Source organism: Bactrocera tryoni, chromosome 4, assembly GCF_016617805.1.
Source record: "Bactrocera tryoni isolate S06 chromosome 4, CSIRO_BtryS06_freeze2, whole genome shotgun sequence".
In the NCBI taxonomy this organism is placed as follows: domain Eukaryota; kingdom Metazoa; phylum Arthropoda; class Insecta; order Diptera; family Tephritidae; genus Bactrocera; species Bactrocera tryoni.
Window position 1 is genome coordinate 34496051 of NC_052502.1, and position 20576 is coordinate 34516626.

The 20576-nt window shown below is 36.1% G+C and overlaps 1 protein-coding gene across 4 annotated transcripts; it reads right to left on the bottom strand.

Annotated features, from left to right (window-relative positions):
• Positions 1-3121: 3121 nt before the first annotated feature.
• LOC120773491 (E3 ubiquitin-protein ligase UBR1) lies at positions 3122-20340 on the bottom strand. Of its 4 annotated transcripts, none has more exons than XM_040102434.1 (10): positions 20094-20340; positions 17953-18720; positions 13994-14011; positions 10938-11272; positions 8321-9799; positions 7591-8252; positions 7418-7529; positions 7223-7351; positions 5782-7150; positions 3740-4920 (listed from the first exon to the last, which is right to left on the bottom strand). In XM_040102434.1, the coding sequence occupies exons 2-10, from the start codon at positions 18125-18127 to the stop codon at positions 3740-3742; spliced, it is 5460 nt and encodes a 1819-aa protein (XP_039958368.1). In that variant the 5' UTR covers positions 18128-18720; positions 20094-20340. The 4 variants fall into 4 exon arrangements, with proteins under 4 accessions (XP_039958370.1, XP_039958368.1, XP_039958367.1 ...); XM_040102433.1 differs by having other exon boundaries at positions 20058-20094; XM_040102435.1 differs by lacking the exon at positions 20094-20340 and adding an exon at positions 20006-20027.
• Positions 20341-20576: the final 236 nt, after the last annotated feature.

Sequence of the window (20576 nt, forward strand, 5' to 3'; positions counted from 1 at the left end):
TTCAAAGAAAACTTACAGTTTATATTTTTCATAAAATTTTGTCTGAAAATTTTTAATTTACCACTTAAAAATATTTCAAAACTTAAATTAACAAGAAAAAACATTAGGCTAAGTTCATTGCGCTTCATTGTAAATATCCCTCAACAGCATCTAGTCGGAAGTACTACTTATTTATCTTTAAACCATTTGCTAATAAATAATTTTAAGCAACGAAAACCAGCATTTAAAATGTAATGATGATTTATCAGCGCAGGAGATATACGAGTAGTAAATAAGTATAAGCTAATTTGTAAAACGATAAAAGTATAATGAGAAATACACATTAAGTGAAGAAAATAAAATAAAGCAATCGAAAATATAAATAAATTAAATATCAAAAAATATATTACTGAATTCTTTTGTTTTTACGCTAAACTCAGGGTGGCTGTCTCTTGCGAGAGCGAAGATGGTTAATGGATATGCTGATATTTTATTTATTACGGTTTTGGATATACATATGTACATACATTGTGACAAAAAAGTACGGAAATTGTAAATAAAACGCAAAATATTGAATCGTTCATCAATATTTACTTTAACGCCTTCGAAGTAATCCTTACCAGATGTAATACACTTATGCCAACGATTTTTCCAGTCCTTGGAACACTTTTCATAGACATCTCCTTCCGTGAATTTTGTTTTATCTCTTCGATCGACGCAAAACAGGTTCCACGGAGCGGCAATTTCAGTTTGGGGAACAAGTAAAAATCACACGAAGCAAAATCCGGTGAATCGGTGACTGAACGATGGTATTCGTTGCGTTTTTGACTTTAAATTTAGTCACCATGTCATCATGTCTCGATGCGATGGTGCACTATCATTGTGTAAAATCCATTAATTGTTCTTCCACAATTCCAACCGTTTTCGATATTCTCACGCAAACGTCTCTATACGACCAAATAGAACTCCTTCTGTCCCTCCGAACAGATTCGTAATGCACCAAACCATGACTATCGGAAAAAATAATGAGCATCACCTTGATTTTTAAGCGGCTTTGGTTTCTTTGGTATCGGCTCGTTTTTTTCTTCCATTCCGATGATTATTGACTTGTTTGTATGGCAAACTCATAAACCCATGTCTCATCCGCTATTTAAATGCTCTCGATGAATGTGGAATCGGAACTGTCTTTATCGATTTTCCAGTGAGAATTTCAGGACATAAATGACGATCAACATGTGGGCCAATCAAAATTCGTGATCCGTAAATTCCATCGAAACTGTGCGTGAATTCATCAAAAATCAGGCGAAATCATCATTGAAATTCATGGAAATGGAATTGAACATCTCCAAAACATCGATTTATCGCATTTTGACCGAACATTTGGGCTTACGAAAAATTTGTGCACGGATTGTTCCGCATGAAAATCCGTCTCATCGTATGACGCTTGTGACCGATTATTTGACCATTAACCACTCCCTGTATTCACCTGACATGGCACCGTGCGACTTCTTTCTTTTCGGAAAAATGCATTTGCCTATGAAATGAAAGCGTTATGCAGACGTAGAGGCCATTCAAAAGGCTTGCACCGGCATACTGGCAGCCATACCGGCCAACGAACTAAAACACTCATTCGACATGCTTTGGACCGTGCAAAAAGCTGTATTGAAGCAGAAGGCGACTATTTTGAATAAAATAAATTGATTTTGCCGAAAAACCATTTGTTCGTTTTAACATTAAACAGTAATTCTGTAATCAAACTACATATGTATTTCGAAGACGAAATGAAGATTTGCTTCATAAAATCAAGGCGAAAGGTATTAGAATATTGTAAAAGAACATACATATGTATGAACATGAGTGTAAAGTCTATTCTTAAACAATATTTCAGAGACATTGATACAAAACTCCACATGGTTTCTGTTCACTAAAAAAAAAACATGTTTTCCCCTAGATTGCTTCATTTTAGTCGTGGGATATAATTACCTAGTTATCTTCTAGAATAAGCCTCTGAATGGTAGAAAAGCGTTTGAACAACAGAGTTCATGAATTTCTGAGGGACTAATCTTTAAATATCCAAACGAAAAATTATTTCTACTTTAGATAAGGAGAAACGTTAAATATGATGGCGGTAAAGGTATTAGAATTGCAAACTAAAGGTCTAGTAAAAAAAACTCGTATTATTTTTCTAATAGAGATGACGTTAAAAAGACAGGTGAAGAATTGATAGGGATGTAGTCCACAAATTCTCAGAAAGATTGGAAAATGTGATAACTTCGAGGAATATCGGGAGTATTTATCAGTGAAGACCATTTTGAAAGACCATTAGGGCCTAAGAAACGTGAAAGCACGATTGGTTCCAAAATCACTAAACTTCGAAAAACAGCGTCGCGTTAAGGTTAGTGAAACAATGCACAACCCTTGGTTTTTGCACCACGATAATGCACCGTCGCATACTGCACTGATTCTTCATAAGTTTTTCAACCAATATTGTGGCGCAATAACCGCATTCGCAAATGTATTGTGAACAAGGGGGATTACTGTGAGGGGTACGACATAGATTTGGAATTATAAAATTATGAGCAGAGCCTTACTATTTTTTGCTCTTGGCAGTACATGTTCTTTTTAAGCAAATTGAAAACAAGAAAAAACGTTAACTACGGCTGCACCGAAGCTAATATACCCTTCAGAGTATAAAAAAATACATACTCGCAAATAGGTTTACTTGCCTATCATTCTTGATGCATATATTACATAACTTCAGCGAACTACAGTGATGGGTCGCCAAAATATTCGGAAGATTCTTATATACATATGTAAATAAAAAAGCTGTCAAAAATATAATTCAATTTGTAGAGTCCTTACTTAGAATAGATTTAAAATCCATAGGGGTAAACATATAGTATAAGGCTCGATAAAGTATGGCTGCTGACGTAAATAATTAAAATTAAAATAATTTGATGGTAAAAGTGATAATTAAAAAATAAAAAATCGTACATTCCTCCAACACCTCGCTTCACGTTCAAGACATGTAAACATTTGATTTTGCTTTGTTTTTTGATTTATTTAAATTTTTCGTTTCTTCAATTGTTTGTCGTTATAGTTAAATTATAATTAATAACATTTTTTTTTGTTTTTGTAAATAGTAGTATTGCATATAGAGCGAAAGTTCTAACGCGTGCCAGAGAAGTACTGTGTGCAGTTAGGTTTTCATTTTGCCTATTCAAGTTTTTCGTTTATACCAAACTTCTTCAATTTTTGTTTTTGTAGATACGTTAAACAGTCACAGTTAATGTTTATAGAATATATGTATGTATGTATGTTATGTATTTATGTATACGTTGTATGTATCTTGAAAAGCGTTGCGATTTTATCTTATTCACTACCAACTAAACTGCCCCACGGGGTATTTTCATATATTTTTGGCTAACAGACACTTCAGCTCTCAGCTGCATTTATTATAGTTAGTTTATAATAAATTAAATAAAATAAAAAAATAGTTCTTTACAAAACCAAAAAGGCAAACCTATACAACCGTAGCGGGAATGAAATTCCAATGTTTTCTTCCCTCTATTTCTAAATTAGTACTAGACAAAAGAAGTCACGCTAAAATATTCCCGATGAGGTTGATTCCTTTAGCGCACACACACATAAATCACATATGTTGAAGAAGTTGCCAACTTGTTCACGCCGTTCCGGTTGCGCTCAAGTGTCCAGCGCATCATTGCTCGTACAACTTTTGTGTTGGCCGCGACCAAAAAGACTACATGTGATGCCACTGTGTTGCCACAACGGACGTATTATCATTGAGTCGGGCAATTTCCTCATGCAGAGTGTGACTCAGCCAATTTAGTTGAATTTTGCTGTAGCGCAACGGACATAAACGTAACGGATTGCCACGTCTTAAGCCCTGATCAGTCTCGCCGTATTGATCCAAGTATGGAGGATTCACAAAACAACCCTTATTACGACCCAAATACACAATTTGACAATCGCGTATGCGTAGAAAAACGCAAATTTCTGCAGCGCAAGAATTGGCATGATAAGTGCAAGCGCCCACATTACGACCCTCCAACTCCGGTTGACAGCAGAATGACTGTGCACAAATAATTTTGCCACATATCATGCACATCGTTGGCGTTTTCATCTCTTCACGCTTATTATTCGGACAAATGAAGTCCGAAACACTGTTTATAAGATCGCTATAATCTTCGGGTAGATCCACTAATCTTGGCACACGTTGAGTGCAGGGCACTAAATCGAAATTACGGCCGCAGCGTTTCTTCAACGTTGTCACATCACAGTACACCAAATCGGGATGGGTGGCAAATGTCTCTAATATGGATGCATAGCAGCCGGCACTGTCAAAATATGCAGCCAGTCCGGTTTCCAAGCCTAAATATTTACACATATTCTCGTATGTGTCGCTGTGTTCGGGAAGAAATTCATCGGGGAATTCCACTTCGGTGACGAAGTGGAAGAACAAACAACAACATCGTAAATATTCTCTCATTTGCTTTTTGATGTGAGCGTACAGTGCGGCGATGGTGCCCAAATCGCACGGTACCTTAAATTCATTATCAGCATTATATTCGCTCATCGAAACTTCGAGATCGGCATCGATTTCTGTTGACTGTGTTTCCTGTACTAATGCCTCCACGGATTTTGCTGGCGCTTGTGTTTGTGACTGTGCCTGTGTTTGTTGTTGTTGTTGTTGCACATATGCGTGGGCTTGTTGGCGTGCAACAAAATTATATTTACGATAGAATTCTGCTATGTTGTCGCGTATGTTTTGTGGTAACTGTTTGATTTCCTGGTCATAGTCTTCGTCGACATCCATGTCTGGTGGTTGGAAGAGCACAATTGCCTTCACCATATTTGCGAGGAAGAATAACTGCACGGCATAGAAGTCCAGCATGCTGCCATTGACCACAACAGATTTGTCTGTAGAAATAAATATTGTGAGAACAATTTTTACAAAAGAAAATTATAAAAAGAAAAGGCGTTAACTTCGGTTGCACCGAAGCTAGAATACCTTTCACAAATACAAAATACCGTTGGATGACGTCGATGACAAGTTATCTAATCCTTACCATCCTAACGGAGATTATGTACCCGTTACAACAACAACATCTAAATATTGTTTTTAAGAATTCAATTTTGAATGGTCAGTTAATACGGCAGCTATATGCTATAGTTGCCCGATCAAAACGATTTCATTGGAGACTGTGACGTTGCTTTGGATAATAATCCATGACAAATTTGGATAATAATCCATGACATTCAAAATAGCGTCAAATTAAAAAGTTTTGACTCAAGGATTTGAGTTTGATCGTTCAGTTTGTATAGCAGCTATAAGCTTTAGTGGTCCGATCCGAATAATTTCTTCGGAGCTTGTAGAGTTTGACAAATTTCGTAGAGATAGCTTGTCAAATCAAAAAGTTTTCCATACAAGGGTTTGAGTTTCGGTCACTTTGTATGACAATTATGAAGTCACGCTATATTTGTCCGATCAAAACATTTCCTTAAGATATTTTAGCGATGCCATGGATAACAATTCGTGCCGACAAATAAGCAGTTTCTTTCAAGAAAAGGACAAGGGAAACATTTCAAATCGATGTTCATACATATATCCCGCATATATACAGACAGATAGACTAAATTGGCATGACTAAATTGGCTCAGCTCGCCACGATGGACATTTATTTATGTACTTCATAGGATCTCCGACGTTAACTTTTGAACGTCACAAACAACGTAGCCAACGTAATACACCCTGCTCAGATTATAAGAATAAATACTTACGCGAAGAGGAGAAAAGTATATTCGGCACCAGGCATGTCATTTGTACCATCATGCTGAAAGGTCTCCATTCCAATATACAGCTGCCCTTTTGCTTGAAGACTGTGTCCAACAATTCGGCCACAGCGGGTTTCAGATTTGTTACATCGGTGTGTGTTAAATTCGTGCCATATAAGCAGGACGCACGCACCAAACCGCTAATGCAACTCTTTTGTCGTATGGACATTTCACTCTTAAACGGTTTGGCAACTGCACGATGGTGGACTTCCAGCGCACGAACTGTATAGATGCAAGTATGTATCAGCCACAAGAAGCCATCCTTCTCAGAATCATCAAAATCAGCGGGCGCATGTTGCCGAATCGATTTGATATAGCGTTGGGCAAATGTTATCCAGCTAGCCGGTAGTTCCAACTTGTCAATGGGTTGTGCGATACGCTCGAACTGTGCGATATTGGCATACAGATTAGCGCGCGACAATATTGTGTCAGCCGGTGGCAAGACACGATCGAAATTTCCCTCGATGGGGGGTAAAATTAATTCATCGCTCAATGTTTTCATAACTTCAATCCACATGTCTATGGGGAATAAATCCTCGCCCTTATGTATAACCAGTGGCATTGAGTACTTCGATAGCGGTGCACTCAGTGGCAACACTGAGTTACTCAGGCAACGACAATATGGACACTGAAATTCAGTGTTCTGTGATGCTTGTGGAAACGGTTGGCGATTGCGATGTGGCCTTCGTTGTTCTTTTGTCTCTTCGTTGGTATAGTATTCTTGCCAACAATTAATATGCATCACATGACCACAGCTGCTCGTGTGTACTGAGCATGCATATTTTGCATCGGGTGGCAATACTTTCGATTTCTGTACGAATGCCGAATACACGAGTGTCGGTCCATCCTTACTAACGGTGCAATCCTCAAAACAGAGTATACATTTGAAACTCTGCTCTTCTGGCTGCTGCAAACGTCGCTCCACGCCCAAACAAGCCTGTGAATTGTATGCTACAGCACCTTCTTCGTCCATATTCGAAACATCTTCTTGCCATTCCATTGCTGTGGTTGCATCACGACTACCGCTCGCTTGTACATTAGCGCTGGCAAACATTTCCGCATTCGATTTCATGAAATTATTTTGGGCATTTTGCATTTGTGCCATTATTTTAGCGCGGCGTTCAGCAGCCAGGCGTGCACGTTCCTCCTTCTCTTGCTTCTCCTTTTCGGCAGCAGTGAGTGGTCGTGATATTTCGACATCTTCACCACCATCTGCCAACATTGCACTGAGATCGGCTTCGTTAGCTTTGCCTTTGGCCTGTAGCTCCTTGAATTTTTGTATTGTCCAGAGTATGAAATCGCGATGAGCCTCAACCTAAAAGTGGACAACGTATATATGACACAATTTCGGAAACCATATTGGAGTGGCTATAGCAACAGTACTTACACGAGAACTACGCGACAGTTCTTCTAATTTACTTAACATATTGTATTTTTGTGACTGTTCATAAAATGAAAGAAACGGATAGTAGCCCGATTGTTCCTCTTGCAGGCCATAACCAATTAGAAAGAGTACCTGTAAAAAATTTGCGTGGTATAGTTATTGCCAAGCAAAATCATATGTTTTAGTATTTTAACTTACTTCTTGTAAATGATTTTCCGCAAAACTATTTGAGGTTAGATCGATGGCACGATCCAGCACAGTTGTTAATATCGTCATCATCACATCACATTGCAACAAATTAGCAATGGAACTGTCAGAATATAAACATACATAAGTATTTTTTAAGCATATTACATAACGCAGCAACTTACACAAAACCATCGGTCAACTTGGGCAGCTTAGGTGGTGGGCAACAGACGAGTTCGTTTTTATTCTTACGACGCAGACGTTGTGTCTCCTCCGACTTGGACTTTTCTTCCTTGGTATAATGATAGAAATACATATTATAATTTTCATACAGCTCTTCTTTGAGCTGGTAAACGCCTCTAGAGTCTGATCTTTGTGGTTTTTTAAAAACTGCCACAGTATCGATAACATCTTCCACGGCTGTTTCGTTGAGCGCATCTGGAAGAGCGCGATTCAACTCCGAATGCGAATATGGTCTAATACAAAGCAGTTGTATTATTTCCTTTTTTGTACGATCCTCTTCCGCCACATTCGATATACCGGGTACATAACGTTCGCCAATGATTACGATTAGTAATTCTAAAAATTCTTCAATCATGGGCAAGAGGAAGTCATCTTCCACCGCTTCCGCCGTTGAATTCTTTTCATAATCCGGTTGTATCCACTTCATTAAATTAAATTTATTTAGTATATGTATGAGATATTGGTTGCTCTCAATTAAAGCGGCACCAATCTGTAGGCCAATAATGTCGCGATCCAACATTTCCGTGCGACAGCGTACAATACGATAGAAGTACAGCTGATGAAGCAGCGAGTAGCCATTACGACGCCACATGCCAGCGTGCACCTATAATTTTAATTAATTTTTGAATAATTAACACCTTTGCAACAAGACTTTTTCCAAAAACCACTTACCTGAGCGATCATCGTTTGTGTGCATAAAATTGGCTCCATAATCTCCTCGGGTGTACGTTTATTGCCAGCAACGGCATTATCGAAGGTCAAACCGTATGCGCCCAAGTGCAAGTATATGCCAGCAAAGAAGCGAGACAATGGTAAATGTATTGAAACGGGGCGTGAAGCTACATCGTAGATTATACATTCGGCCACATGACCGGCAACATGACGTTCTTCTCGTTTAATCGTGGTATCCACAATAAAAGTATTCGAAACGAGATAACGCATTACCATTTGATAAAGTTTAGTCAGCACAGCCAAATCAGTTGAACACCATTCTAATACTAAAGTGATAGCGGTGGCTAATTTAATATGCAAATTGAAAGCGCATTCCCATTCGGGTTCGTAGTCCATGTGCTGGCCGGTTTGACGTGTCGTCGACTCCATGCCCTGCATCACGTTCAACAGCTTCAGCAACGCTTTGCAACCTTCCAGAAAACCCTCACGCAATCCATCCGTCCACACATCGGGCTTGAAGCTGAGTATATAACGCAAATCGTAGAGTATGTAAGCGGCACGTTTGAACGGTGCATTTATATTCTTTGAGAATTGTAGTGTTTTATTCTTGATGAACGTCTCTATCGATGCATGATAGAATGTGTGTAGCAATTTGTGAAAAATACCCTCGTTAGCCATTAGATAATGCGCTATGCTCGGCACGGTGAATAACTGCACACTCAGCGAAACAATCGAGCATGAATGCTCGTGATCGTCACGTATGAAATCCTGCACAATCGAAGCATAATGTTTGGAGAATTCCTGCGCCAATGCCATTTTGTTGTCGTACTCCATCAGCAGACCGGAGATGAGCAGGCGATGCCAGCAGGCACGCGCTGTCTTCCACAGCTTCACATCATACTCGAGTATGTGTCGTATGCAATAAGGTGACTTACGATCCATTATTAGACGTGCGAATATTTTACGGAAAATGCTGTGTTTGATGAGAAACTCCTGAAACCATGTGAGCAATTGCAATGCGAATTGCTGACAAGCTACGGCGCGTATATTTAGCACGGAAACGCGCAGGGATTGATTAGCGCGTGAGTGTGGTATACCTGGTACTACGGTGACGGCTTGTTTTTCAATTGCCTCCTGCAGTTGCTGACACTCACTAAAGCTATCACATTTAACAACGGCGCGACCTTCACGATCGATACTCGCCACAATTTCCATAGCGTCCTTCTGACGGCATTTGGCAATTTTCGTCAAAGTCTGTATGACCTGATCGAATGTGTGTGACTCGTCATTGTAGAGTACGGTGCAAAAGCACTCGTCTTGTCCATCGTCTGAGTCGCCGTCCAAGCACTCGAGACTCGCATTCGGTTCGATTTCAAGGAAATTCACGCAAAATGTAAGTATTGCATTGAAGGTCAGCTCACAACGTTCCTGTATGGCATCCGTGATGATTGTACTACTGATGGGATTCTCTTTACCGCGCTGGAAATTTTTAATGTTTACATTTCAAAATCTTCTTGCGTCTTACAATTTTGTATGAGTATGGTGGAAAATCAGGTTTAATGACGCGGTGGTGTTTATAATACGTTTAATGAATTTAGAAAATGAACTTAACACTAATGTTTACGGAAAAACTCAAAACGTTTAATCAAAATGTAATATTTTATATTCGAAGTACCACATAAGGGTTAACCATACAAATTATTTCGAATTTTCTGATTGGTATTGTATTTGTGCTGAGTGAAAAATATTCCCCTGGCCGAAATGCAACTGTGTTTCTCTTTATTTTCGAAACCACTTTTTTTAAAAATTGAAGAATCAATCACATTTTACTCACAAACTTTCGTAGTTTCAAATTTTCGGTCAAGTTGATTTAAAATTCATACATACATACATACATTCATATACCAACTGATCAAATTTGACCAGGACTGGAGGTTTCATACCGCAGCTGAGGATACTAGATTCATCAATCGCATTATTACTGGTGACGAAATGTGGGTTTAGAAATATAACGTCGAAACAGTCCAATAATCTAGCAAATGAGGTTCGAAAAAAGAACCAGAATCGAAAAACGCAATTTCGTTGAATGTTTAAAACACTGATTAACTATTTAATTAATTATTATATGTAAGTCTTGGTAACTATGTCCTAAACAATATTTTCGGAGGAAAGCGAGGTTATGTACGATATGAAATATTGAACAAGACTTTTAACATATGTATCTGTAAATGATTTAGGCAAAATATGATCATTTACGAGCACAGCCATACTTTTTCGAATTTTCGCTTCATTTCAAGGCAGTTTTAAAAGGGCAACTCAATTTTGGAATGAATGGATTTATAGTCAGACAGCTAAAATCAAATGCATTTTGGATACGAAAATAAATATTTGGACTCATTAGTAGCACAAAACTTTTTCTTCTTCTTTATTGGCGTACTACAAAACAAAATCTATCCATTTCCGCAACAGTCGGATTTATAATTCCCACTTCATCCAATCCTTTGCTCTTGGATTGTTGTACTTCGAAGTGGTAACTTATTCATGAGATGATTTCATATTTTATGACCAAAATGTATGTGCAAATGACTCAATATGAACTCAAATGAAATGTACTCACCAGATGCTCTTCACAATAATGATCCTTTTTCCATGCCTCCTCATCGCCACAATCACAGCAACCACCGCCACCTGAAGTTGACATTTTATACTTGTGATAGCGATGTGCCGATTGTTTAAAACAATTCACGCACAACACACAAGTGGGATCCATGCCGCACTCACGGCAACTATATGTGGGTTCGCCATTCTTGAATACTTTGCCACACACCGTGGCGGTATTGCCCTCCTGTTGTAGTTTATCGAGTACTATTGTGGGATTATCGCCCAACACGAACTCCATCAGAACATTTATGATGTGCTCCTTGGCGCCAGCCTCGTTGAAGGTTATTTTTACTAAATTTTGTTTTGTTTTTCCAAAGTGATGAACATATAGAAGAAGAGCGCAAGAGAATAATAAAAAGAGTCATGAAAAATAGAATTAGTAGAAATATAGATACAAGCATAAGTGAGTAATGACAATTTGATTATTTATTATTGCTGGTTTTTGCATGGCAAATGCATAACAACCTATGTATTTATAATAGCCAGGCAATGAATATTAGTAGCGTCGCCAGTAAGTTTTAAATACAATGAATGTATGAATATTAAACTGAAGATACGCTTCCGTTTAATTTAAACTAATTTTGAATTACTGATTGTGCTGATTTATGTATTTTATGATTATTTTTGAATTTTTTATTTCTTCAGATGAGTGAACTTAAATTTTGGGAAAAGTGTTGGCAAAAAAAACTTACAGGCGCCACGAGGCCGCGAGCCATCAAGCCTAGTTTGATAGTTTCTAAATGCAGAAAGTACATCTGCCCCTTGGGGAACCAAAAACACATAATAATTAACGTAAAATAAAAAAAATAAATAAATAATCGATATTGAAATAATAAAATTAGCGCATCAAGCAAATGTTACGGATTTAGATGAAATGATTTTTATGTTGAAATAAGTATTTAATATTAACGAGCAAGCACACATATTGTTTATTATTAAAGCTATTTCTTGATGAGTGTTTAATGTAGACCTTCAGCAACAAAAATACGATTATACACATAATACAAAAAACATCCTAAACTAAAACCAATAACACATAGTACTCAGGTTCTTTATAAGTTCTGTTTTCGTTAGAAATGGCTAAGATTCTTGATTTTTGGATATTTTGAAAAAAAAAAAAAAACTTATGAATGAAATTTTTAAAAATGTTGATATATATATTGATTGACATATATTTTACAATTAGTGAATAAAAACAAAGAATTAAAAAAATATAATTTAATTTTAGCGATTTACTCGCTATTTCTCTAGTTACTCAAAAACAAAGATTTAGATTTTGCGGATCGTAAATGAAACCAAAAAATATTATAAATATGTAAGGCATTGCTTGTACAATGACATACGATTGTTAAAAATGAAATTTAATAAAATAGCACTTCGAAAAAAAATTTCTAATTTTGCTTAAAAAAATGATATTTGGAAAGTCAAAAAGACATTTTCCAAAAAATCGAAAAGCTGGAAGGTCATTCAATCAAGAATATGCCAAATAAGAATAAATAAGAAAAACGTTAATTTTCTTTGCACCGAAGCTATGATACCCTTCACAAATTCAAAAAATTCCAAACAAGTATTTGACTCCGGTCGTTCAGTATGTTTGGCAACGAAATGGTATAGTATTTCAATCTGAAAATTGTCTTCGGATATTGGAATATTGCCTTAGACAATAACCCATATCCATGCCAAAGTTCGTGAAGATATCTCCTCAAATTAAAACGTTTGATTCCGATCCTTTACTTTGTATGGCAGTTACATATATGCTATAGTGTTCTGATATTCACGGTTCTAACAAATGAGCAGCTTCTTGGAGAGTGTGCAAAATGTATGTACAGGATTTGTCCGGAAAGTAATATTGAACCAATCCTTACAATTCTTTAAAAGCGCTATGTGTAAAAGCAATTCCCACGACAGCCGGTTCTACGCACCGAAATTGACTGGGATCTCATCCGACCAAGGGCTGTTTTTCCGGCGATCTAACCCCGTTTGGATCGGTGAGTGTTAATTTGTTAATTATTTAAAAGCTTTCAAAATAGGCTTCTTCTGCGTCGATGGAGCGATGCCAGCGCGATTTCCAAGCACAGAAGGCGTCACGGAAGGCATTCTCCGAAATAGCCGTCAATGCCTAGGTGAATGCTGCTTCGATCCCCTTTCAGGCAAGGAAACAAAAAAAATCCGGAGGGGGCACATCTGTGCTGTAGGGCAGTTGCGGAAGCGTTGGGATGCCGGCTTTGTTTAGGTAGCTGTTCACAAGAAAGGTGGTGTGAGCCGGGGCGTTGTCGTTGAATCGGCTACGATGTATTGTCGGACCCGATTGACCCTTCGTTTGAATCTCTTGAGAACTTCCACGTAAAAATTGGCGTTGATGGTTTGTCCAGGAGGAACAAATTCATGGTAGACGATGCCTTTGATGTCAAAAAAAAAACAATGATCATCGTTTTCACTTTCAATTTGCTCATTCTTCTGGTCTTCATTAGCGACCCCTCCCCGACCGTATAAAAAGGGCTGGTGCCACCGAAACACACCCCTTCTTACTAAAGTAAGAAACGTCTCCGTCGCCCGAAAATATTTGTTCTGACTATCCAGTTGCTCGGAGACAACTAACCAGCCGCTCGTTGGGACATCCTCTACCGAATCCAGTCGGTGCGCGAACGCTCCGAAGTACAGTCGTGGCGAAAGAAAATCAGTCCCATTACTTTCCGGAGAAACCCTGTGTATATTTTTTAGGGTATCCGACCTGTCTTTTTGGGTATTACAAGCTTCGTGGCAAATTTAATATACCCTGTTTAGGGTATAAAAAACTAAAGCGATCGCATTGATTTGAGTTATAACCGGAAAGACAATTGTCTTCAAAATAATCATTTTCGATTTAAGCCTTGTATTCCGTACTTTCTAACGGAAAACAGATCTTACAACTACACAAAGTACTTTAAATAATGTATGAGATATGTAGTTAAATGTTCAATGACATTTTTACGATGATCAGCGAAAATAATTCCACAATTCGATTTTACTTACAGCTGGGTCTGGTAGCATCTGAAAGAAAAAGAAAAAATAATTACATTTTCATTCGTTAGAATACAGCAGTTATGATGATTAATTAAATTTACATATGTATGTTTAGGCATTAAAAACAAAAAAATCATGGAAGTTTGGTTTGATGGATATTTACACACTATGTATACTAACATAATTACATATATACTACATATCGTACAATTTTATGGTTACAAATCGATTCACCACTTAGTGACTAAGAGTGAATACTTACAAAAATGCTGATGACGAGATTATAAATAACAATTACGTCTATAAATTATTTATATGGTTGGTAGCTTTGTCGTTTTCTTGTAAGATTTTTAACTTTTTATTTTTCTTATGGATACGTTTGAGTCTTCGATAAACTAGTATGTCACCCCAAATTTAAATACCCATTTAGAAAATATATACCCATATTGGCGTAGTAACAGATACTTTTTGAAAATCGAATTGCCTTTGTCACAAAAATTATATTTGATCTTAAACATCCTCCGGTCCAAAGTACCGTAATTTGCTAATTAATTAAGAAGTTTAAATAGTTTTACGGCTAACGTCGCTTTAATGTTACATATTGTAGTTAAATATAAATATTAATGACTGAAAAGTTTTTTATCAAGCCTCTGAACTCTTGAAAGTCCTAAATGGAAAACAAAACGCTACGTAGCACTTTATGTTTTTATTTTATTTTTATTTTTGACGACTCATCACAAAGAACTTTTCGTCGTATAAACTGCATATACTATGTAGTAAAAAATCATTCAAATGTATATGTATGTACATATGTGATTTAAAATCTTTGAATTAAAATAAATAAATATGAAATATATTTAGAAAAAAATTGAAAACTGAATTGAATATTACTTATGAATATTATGAAGCAACCAAGATTTCTAAACAATTAATAAAAATAATCTTAAATCATTTAATTTTACATACATATCTGGATTATTCTAAAATTAGAGGGTTTTTGTGGAATTATTAAGAATTTCAAAAACCGATATTATTTTGTAGTATGTAAGTATTTGTTCTAATTAAAGTTCAAGCGGCATTTAGATTTTGAGATATAAGCGTATTTACAAAAATTTTATAACTTAGTGTAAACGCTGTTTTCGGAGTAGGGTAGACAAATTTCTCCGAAACGGCTGAAACGATTGAATTGAAAATTTAAATGACCTTTTTGGATGTATTTGAAAGGTATTGATCGAATAAATCCATCCGGTTATCCATTTTCTAATAAACTCTGAAGAGTAAATTTTGTCACAAAAACGACTTTTCTTTGTCAAAAAAAACATTCCTTCGATCTTTACTGGCGTAGATACCGCTTACGCGATTATAGCCAAGTTAACAACAGCGCGCCAGTCGTTTCTTCTTTTCGCTACGTGGCGCCAATTGGAGACTCCAAGCGAAGACAGGTTCTTCTTCACTTTGTTCTTCCAACGGAGTGGAAGTCTTCCTTTGCTTCCCCCGGCGGGTACTGCATCGAGTACTTTCAGAGCTGGAGTGTTTTCGTCCATTCGAACCACATGACTTAGCCAGCGTAGCCACTGGCTTTTAATTGAACTACTATATGTCAATGTCGTCGCATATCTCATACATCCATCGAATGCGATATTCGCCGTGGCCAACGCGCAAAGGACCAGAACCTTTCTCTCGAAAACTCGTAACTTCGACTCATCAGATGTTGTTATCGTCCAAGCCTCTGCACGATTTGGCCGGACAGGAATAATGAGTGGCTTATAGTTTGATTTTTGTTAGTCGAGAGAGGACTTTACTTCTCAATTGCCTTCTCAGTCCGAAGTAGCACTTGTTGGCAAGAGTTATTCTGCGTTGGATTTCTATGGTGACATTGTTGGTGATGTTAATACTGGTTCCGAGATAAACGAAATTATCTACGACTTCAAACTTATGAGTGTCAACAGTGACGTGAGAGCCAAGTGGAGAGTGCGACGACCGATTCTGACGGAGCTTTAAGTATTGCTCAACGTCAGCTTCCACAGCCGTATTAGTTTTGCGGGGATACCAAATTCAGACATCGCGGCATAAAAGCAGCTCCTTTTCGTGCATCGAAAAGCAGTTGTGTGTCAATTCTCTTTTCACGATCTTTTCTACGATATGGCATATGGTGAATATCAGGCCGCTTGTTGATTTTCCAGGACTAAAGCCACACTGATAGAGGTCCAATCAGTTTGTTGACGGTGGGCTTTAATCTTTCACCTTATATGCGATGTTGAGGAGACTTATCCCACGGTAGTTGGCGTAGATTGTGGGGTCTCCCTTTTTGTGGATTGGGCAAAGCACACTTAAATTCCAATCGTTGGACATACTTTCGTCCGATAATTTTAATGCTCTTTATCAGTTCTTCGCCGCCGTTTTTGAATTGCTCGGCCGGCAATCCATTGGCCCCGCCGCTTTTTTGTTCTTCAGACGGGTTATTGTTATCGAACTTCTTCATGGTCAGGCAATTTAGATAATTTTAAGCAAAAAAAAAATATTTCTATATTTCGTAGGTCCCGGGATCAACGGAAGCCAAGAGTTTTTAGAATTAATCGTCGATTATTACAGTACATTCAATACCGTTACACGACAGTCGGGTCTACGTAATTGGAACGGATCCGGATTTTTTATGCGGTCAAGGACTATCAACTTGGGAGAATTCTGTCGCTACAACAACAACAGTATATAAAATTCCCTAAACGTACTTTTTACTTATTTATTATAAAAATTTATTATATAAAAAGCCGCTTAATAAAAAAAATCCGAAAAAAAAGTTTTTTTATAATTTTTGTAACGGTAAAGCACTAACGATGGAAATATAAAACTTTCATTGCTGTAAAGTGTCGTGCTTAACAGCTATGTTCTCACGATTGAATGGTGTTTTACTGAGAAATTTCTCACGGCAGTCAATCACCTATTGCTAATTTGTTTAACTCGCATTAATAAATTAACGAGCTTTATGTTCATTCAACGATAAAGTCATATAGTATATTTATATAATATAACAATTATTGATTTGATTGAGTAGTTCACTGCATCAAGAAAATAGTAGAACAAAGAAATTGACAAATATTTGAAATTATCCCACTACTTAATAATATAATAATAATGCTCATTACAGCATATAATTATGTTACTCCTCAATCCATATAAACAAATTTTTGCCATTTATTACAATATATTGCAATTTTTTAATCATGTTTCAACTTTGATTGTACTAATATGAACAAGAGACAATTTACAGCACAGTTTTACACTGAAACAAGGCAAACCAGTAAGAAAATACTACTATAAGCGTAACGGAACTTTATATTCCAACCATATCAGGCAAATATGTACATACATATATCATACGTACGTATGTATGCATAGTAAATCTTATCTCAATGTATGCGAGCCACAATAAGAATCTAAACCTGGAAAATCTAAAAAAAACATCAAATATATGCTTATTTCAAAATTGAATAATTTGTGTGATATATACCAATAATTTGTTTTTTTATAGCATTTTTTCCAAATAATTTACTTTTTTTAAGTATATTTAAATAAAATTATAACTAGATACTATATTGAAAAATATAGTTAAAAGCAACCGCTTATCAAAGTATAACACCCATGAGCGACATGTGGTGCTAGAGTATAAAACCTCAAAAACCTCTTGAAGTTGTGAAATCTGACATATCTACTTAACAAGAATAACATTACAGTTTTAGCATTTGTTAGTCATGTAAAATGAACGCATGTGTTATCAGATCATGTTGCCATGGTCAATGTTACCAAAGCACATAAATAACCACAACCGTCGTCGCTACCGCCATTGTCAAAGGGCAGACAAATGGCAATTTGTTACTTTCAGTCACTTATTGTGTGGTCTGCGTATAACGGTAATTAATATGAATGTCTAAACATTGCTTAATGAGAATAATAGTAAAGCATTTACTCACCTTGCTCTCTTTCATATCGGAAATGAAAATATTTCCTTGATTGTTTTTGAAAAAACTCCGTAAAATCACTATTTTTTATTGTACCAGCTTGATACTTGAGACGCCAATCTTTGAGTGGCGCATCGGCAGTGTGTGTTGGCGGTGCAACCACATCCTCCAAATCGAAACGATCCATAGAGATGCTAACGTTGCAATACTACTCCACCCACGTCGACAATGTCACTTGTCTTTAATATTCACTTCTCTTTAATTCTGTGTCTTTTGTGTTTATAGTACTTTTGTTTTCGTTGTTATTTCTTACTTGTTGTATGTTGTGCTTTTGATTTTGATATAGAAAACTTTATTTTGCATATTATGACACACGCATCTACTGCTATAGTTTCACTAGCCACACGATGACAGAAATTCGCTGTGTTGAGTTTGTCTATTTCCTCTGAATATTTTAATTCGCACAAATTATTACGCTTTGCTCTGATCTCTGTATTTGTATGTATTGTTTTTTACTTCTTTGTTTTTTTCCTTTAATAAAATTATTATATTGTAGGTGTATTAACCCATATGGTTATTTTGGGTCTCGAAGAATTAATTATTAAACAGGAAACAATACAGCGTCACTAGTCTCAAGAATATCGAAGAATATAGATGCACCTCCTTTGTTTCGTTTGTGAGATTCTTGCATATACTATATGTACATATGTGTGTACTTATTCGCCTCTATTCTCGTTTATTTATCTTAAGGTGATAGTTGTATATTTTGATTATTGGTATCTGCAAAAAATAAAAATTAATGAGTAAAGAGTCAAATTTTACATAATTTAGCCATACAGAGAAGCTATTTTGACTATCTGAAATGGTATTTAAACTTTATTATATTAACCCTATAGGAGAGAACCCATTAATGTTTATCAAACAAGGTTAACACAGTACATCATCATTTATACTTAAAAACTCTTTATCTTTCAATATTTCCAATGTTTTGCAAATCACAGCTGACTTATGCCAATCAATTAAGTATGGATTATGGTGCATCGTAATGTAGAGATGGATGGTAACATAGAGCAGTTATTGTGGGTGCGGTTATAAAAGGAATACTTAATGGAATCTATATAACTCTGGTTTTCGTAAAAAACATTACAATTACAATAATTACACTCTTTTCCTTAAATTTTGAAATTAAGATTTCTTTCTATAAAAGACTTAGCACTATGCAAAAACAAAGCGGTTGTAGATGTAACTGCGCAGCTCAGGGAGACACAGCCGTTATTGTTATACAATATAAAACATATATTGTTTTATATTCATCTATAGTATTAATGCAAATGCTGATTCCTATATACGAGTACATGTGTATGACTATGGCACAGTTCCACAAGCCAAAAAAACAAGAAATAAACATTGCACATATTTAGCGTGCAGTACCAGCAAGTGAAGGTCGTTTTATGTGTGACTACTGCAAAGTAGGTATATGTTTTATATAGTATTAAAAGCAACCAATATGATTAACTTGGAAAACTTGTTATCAGATATATACGAAATAATCAACTTTTAAACTAATTTGCTAATATGTATATAAGCATATTTTTCTTCCTGAAACGCGCCAGTAAAGTAATACTAAAAAAAAAAAACACTTTGAGGATAAGTCACTTTGAGGATAAGTATTCTTTGGGTGCAAAATATGACGTTGCTTTCATGCTCCTACCAAATATTTATAATCCATGCTACAACTTCATTGTTCATAAATATAAACTTTTAATACTCAAAACTTCATCGTGCATTTTTCGTCCACGTCATTTGTATACAACTCATGCAAATTGTTTTGAGTTAATAAAATACATTTTATCTGGTTTGCAGCTAAAATAATCACATTATATATATGTACATATGTATATAAGCAATAGCTGTTCAATGCTCCTTCTTAAACTGACGTAAAATATTTTTGCATGCAAAGATATTTTTCCTCAGGATGATATTTTTATTTTATTGTTTTTCTGCACGTATTACAAAATAAGTTATTAGCTTGGCGTTTATTATTGTACAACTTGCATAAATTTACTTATTATAGTTTGTAATTAATTGCATATGAATATTTTAAATGTATTGCGTACTTTCACGATAACTTTGTTGCTGATTTCTTCACTCACTTTCATGTAATCACACTAAAATTTATATTTTCTTTTCAATACCAAATTTATTCTTGTCTTCGATCTATCTTTCTTCGTAATTTTGTTTTTTATTATTTCTTTGACTTCGTACTGCTATCCAATTGTACTCTCTCGCTCTAGCTCATAACGACGAACGCAATATCATTTTTATCATTTGCCCTATTGTTTGTCTATATTGTGCTGCTATCCACAGCAATAATTGGAAATGCAAAAACAAATTGCATAATACTAGCAAAAATGCAAATTTATTTTTTTCAACACTAATAATAATGAATTTAATTGGCAAGAAACTGTAAAACAACTACGTTAATTTTGTACCTGTCAATTTTACACGTGAATAAAGACTAAACAGCTGTCAGATGCGCAAGTGTTGCTGAAGCTATTTTTCCAATTCTCCATTTATCACTCAAAACAAAGCATGTGCGAAAGAGAGAAAACTAAGGACTGCCTACATGGTTGCAT

Coding starts and splice junctions, on each gene's coding strand:
- LOC120773491 (XM_040102436.1), bottom strand. CDS start 18,127: ATGGATCGTTTCGATTTGGAGGATGTGGTTGCACCGCCAACACACACT. Junction 7,530..7,590: donor AAGTTGACCGATGGTTTTGT/GTAAGTTGCTGC, acceptor ATATTCTGACAG/TTCCATTGCTAATTTGTTGC. Junction 7,352..7,417: donor CGGAAAATCATTTACAAGAA/GTAAGTTAAAAT, acceptor AATTTTTTACAG/GTACTCTTTCTAATTGGTTA.